General features: G+C 49.7%; 1 protein-coding gene across 2 annotated transcripts in view; it reads right to left on the reverse strand.

The window, feature by feature from the left end:
- Nucleotides 1-4,446, reverse strand: part of Slc41a2 (solute carrier family 41 member 2) — a 73,599-nt gene that overhangs the window by 8,542 nt on the left and 60,611 nt on the right. For both annotated transcript variants that reach the window (XM_005358234.3, XM_026784549.1), the window contains exon 9: nucleotides 995-1,126. In XM_005358234.3, coding sequence (XP_005358291.1) covers nucleotides 995-1,126 — 132 coding nt within the window. The remainder of the gene's footprint in view (nucleotides 1-994; nucleotides 1,127-4,446) is intronic.

Genomic DNA, 4,446 nt, shown 5'->3' on the forward strand with positions numbered 1-4,446 from the left:
ACCTCTGAGTTTGGGGCCAGCCTGGACTACAGAGTGAGTTCCAGGACAACCAGGTCTACACAGAGAAACAAAACAAACCTTGCTTGTGTCTACCATAGAAACAGAAGGAGAACGGAACGCTAAAGGCAGGCAGTCTTTAACTGTCCCATCACTGATAACCCAAGGACGAGCCCGAGATGCTCAGTGGTTAGGGGCACAGCTGCTCTTCCAGAGGACCCGTGTCGGGGCTCTCCCTAGGACCCCATGTCCTCTGCAGCCTCTGAGAGCACCGGGCATACCAGTGGGGCACAGACACACTTGCAGGCCAGCACCCACACACATGAAAGAATGACCGCAGCTTTCTGGCAGTCACATCTGTTCATATAAACTGTGTATTGTTCCCCGTCATTGGGTTGCCTCCTAATGTCCTGTTTCAGAGCAAATACCCACATTTTAAAGGGTCAAAAAGCAACAACACAGAAAGGAAAGTCAAGCTTTCTGTCCTAAGTCACAGGTGCTTTGTGTTTGTACGTATGGTTCTCTCTCTCTCGCTCTCTCTCTCTCTTTCTCTCTCTCTCTCTCTCTCTCTCTCTCCTTTCCTCCTTCCCTCCATTCTTTTTTGTTTTTTGTTTTGTTTTGTTTTTACGAGACAGGGTTTCTCTGTCTATCTCTGGCTGTCCTGGAACTTGCTCTGTAGACCAGGCTGGCCTCAAATCAGGGATCAGCCTGTCTCTGCCTCCCGAGTGCTGGAGAGACAGCTCAGCTGTTAAAGGTTGGGCCCAACCAAATATAGAAGAGTACGGTTCCTCTTTCTTAACAAACAGAGACAGGAATAAAGCGTGCAAAGGCCCCAGCTGCACGCACGCATGCACAGGCTTGGGGAGGCAGAAGGCCTCTGTCTCCTGATATTAGCTCAGCACAGCATTCACAAAGCATCAACTCAGCAAATGCTGCCCCCAGATCTCAGCAGGGGGCAGTTCCTGACAAAAGCCCACACAACCCACCCGACACTTACCTGAGCCAAAGAACGTCCTAAATGGGTAGGAACAGCCTGTGGGCTCTTCGGGCAGCTCTCCGGGGATGCTGTGTAAATGGAGGTAGGTAGAAATCCTGCTGGCCTGAATGGCCACCAAATTGCCACCGATACCTGAGACATTGGGAAAAACAATCAGGCGACCTCTCTCCTCCCCTCATCAGCCCCGCCATGGCAACCCTTCTCCAGTCATGTTCTTGCCGATGAAACAAAACCTTTCCTGAGGTGTTGGTTTCTTTTTCAGATAGATAAACCAAAAATCATAATAAAAAAAATCACCCTCATTATTTTCAAATCTGATTAGCTGTCGGAGGTGGAAGAACAGCGGAATGGGTAATTTATAAAAATCATTCTTGCAATCACTTCACAGAACTAGGTAACAAAATATTCATGTTTGTCACCTTAATGAGAGAAGAAATAAGCTGGATTTATTCAAATTGGCAGGCTTGCTACTTTCTCAGCTCACTAAAGAAAACGAATGGGGAGCTGAATAAGATAACTCGGGGAAGCCCCGCATTCGACCTAGAAGCGGCCTCTCCGCGACTCCGAGGCGGTAGAGTTGAGGTGATACGGGACCCGCAAATCCTTTCTTCACTCACAGTGAGGAAGAGAAAACACCCTGCACGTGGGCCAGCACAGCCATGGAGAAGCTGATGTCCTAGACACAGGGGCTCCAGGTTCGCGAGCTAGTCACCCTCAAAGGTTTTCAAAAGGTGTTTCATAGGTACAGCGAAGGAGGAGATGAGGGAAGAGAACCCTAGCCTACACCGGTAGGAGGGGGACCAGCAGCGTGCTGAGGAGATGAGGGAAGAGAGCCCTAGCCTACACCGGTAGGAGGGGGACCAGCAGCGTGCTGAGGAGATGAGGGAAGAGAGCCCTAGCCTACACCAGCAGGAGGGGGACCAGCAGCGTGCTGCCAGGAGAGAAGGGCAAGGCCCACTTCACGCCATCCACACTCAGCCACACCAAGAGCCCGCTGATGAAGAAAAGCGACACACAGTGCAAGCACTGCCCTAACCTCAAACAAACAAAGATCTGCTCATGTCTGGGCACAAATAATATTTACCTGTTTCCAGTGGTCTTTTATATACAGTGTCAAGCATTTAATAAAATTTTACAAGTTAGGAATAAAAGGCAACAAAGAAAGCAGCACATCGTGGGAGTTAGGACGTCAGCAACACCAGACCCAGAGATGCTTCGGGTGTTGAGATAATAATTATCATTTGCCCATTTGCCGTGGGAGGAGGCAGGGTCTCAGGCAGTTCAGGCTGGCCTTGAGCCTGCCATGGCCTTCAACTCCTGCTCCAAATGCTGGGCCTTCGGGCACAGGCCGCCACGTCCAGATCCAGGGACTGAAACCTTTTGACAGAGATTCTAAAACAGCTGTGGTTGGCGCACTAACAAATCCATGGGGAATGTGTATGTCACACAACAAAAGATGAAACACAGATGAATTAAAATATGAAAAATATATACCAGACACACATAATACTAAAGAAAACTGAAGAGGCAGGTGCAGTGTCCAAGGGAAGCACTGCAGCTGGAATATTCCTAAAAAACACTGTGATGCTCAGCACCACCTGACCCACCTTCCAAAGCACCGGCGAGCTGGCTGCCCGTGAACACAGAACGCAGGCTAAGGGACACACAGGCTACAGGGCACGTCTGAGTTTGGAAGGACTGAAACATGTGTATGCTGGAGCCGAGTGCTGCAGTCTGGAGACCGGGGTGCAGGGCTACTGGAGCCAAAATCAGCCTGGGAAGCACACGCCGGACCCATTTCAACCAATAATAAGACGGGAAAGGTTGCTGACACCAGGGGGTTACCACGTGACGCTGTGATACACGCTGTAATGTTTAACTGTATTTATCTTAAATGTTTATCATGTTGACACCAAATACAAAATCAGAAACATTAGAGATGACTTATCCTAGCTTTGTGAAATACATGTTATGTGCAGATATCTCTGTACAACAGCGCACAGGGCTTCTTCCCACTCTCACGGGACTTGGTGCCTTCCCCACCCGCTACTGCCACTCTCCCCGGCTTCTGGGGACCACGATTCTACTACGGTCAGATTCTAGGACGTTAACTCTCTCGGATTCTTCTGACTGGCATCCCACAGGCCCTGTCTTTCTGTAGTTCGCTTGTTTCCTTCAACACAATAATCTCATTTCATTTACTTCGTCACAAGTGACCCGACTCTGTTCTCCTCTGACCCTCAACAGTGCCCCATTGTTTGTTTCTAACGCATTTTCGCATTTTCTTTATCCGTTCACCCAGACACGCTTAGACTGCTCCCATCCTCAGCTATTGTGAGGAGTGTTTCAATTAACAGGGAAGTGCGATCGTCTCCGACATATTGATTTCACTCCCTTTGGAAATGTCCCCAGAAGCGGGACTGTTGTAGCGTGTGGGTGTGGTCACGTTACCGCTTTGAGAACCCTTCACACTGTTTTCCGGAGTGTGAACTACTTCACGTTCACACCGGCAGAATAACAAGGCTCTTCCCACAGCTTCACCGCTATTTTCTTTCGTCTCTCCGACAACAGCCACTCTTTCTGGATTGACATCCTGGGCCACTGTGGCTTTATGTATCTCTGACTGGTGCTGCTGTCCCGTGAACCTCTCTGAAGACCTGGTGCTGCTGGTCCCGTGAACCTCTCTGAAGACCTGTCTACCTAGTTCCCGGGCTGGAACTGGGATGATAACATGAATTCATCGGGACTCCACCGGAGCAGTCTTACACTGGTACATGACGGGATCACACTCGGCTGAACTCATTGTTACATTTCTTCTCCTTACACAGCAAGTGAACAGCTACACAGGCTAAGGCTGCCGTTCACACTGGTCCTGTCACCATACAGGAGGTCAGTCCTTGGCCGGAATGTCATTCTGCAGTATGTGAGTATTAGAGAGAGAGACTTCTGGGTACAAGGAGTAAAAAACATTCCCAGATATTGGGAGCAGTGAGACCCCAGATCCTGAATTTCTTGTAAACAACTTGTTTTCCCCTGATCTGAGTGCCTACAGCTGCTCTGAGCACGAGACCTTCAGGAGTTCCTGATGGCAGGAGAGTGGTTTCTGGTGGGTTTGGCTGGGGCGTGGCTATCTCTATACAATCTGCCCCTGAACACAACAAAGAGAGCATTCTTGGGGAATTCAAGGATGATCCACATCGCTGTCTCTCTGTGTATTCTAAACCTCCAGCTCCCTTGCCTGAAACTCGTGGACTGGGTAATAGCGCACAGAGCGCAGACACTGGGCGCGACACCCAGAGGGTTTCCGAACCAGGTGCTAAGGGCCAGCAGCTTTGATGAAGTCCTCTGCTGTAGACTGTCACTGTGGGGGTTTGAACGGGGAATGGCCCCCCACAGAAGGATCAATGTTTGAATGATCACAGACCCATCCTCTGAGACTGTAGGCAGTTAAA

This window comes from Microtus ochrogaster, chromosome 24 (genome assembly GCF_000317375.1).
Source record: "Microtus ochrogaster isolate Prairie Vole_2 chromosome 24, MicOch1.0, whole genome shotgun sequence".
In the NCBI taxonomy this organism is placed as follows: domain Eukaryota; kingdom Metazoa; phylum Chordata; class Mammalia; order Rodentia; family Cricetidae; genus Microtus; species Microtus ochrogaster.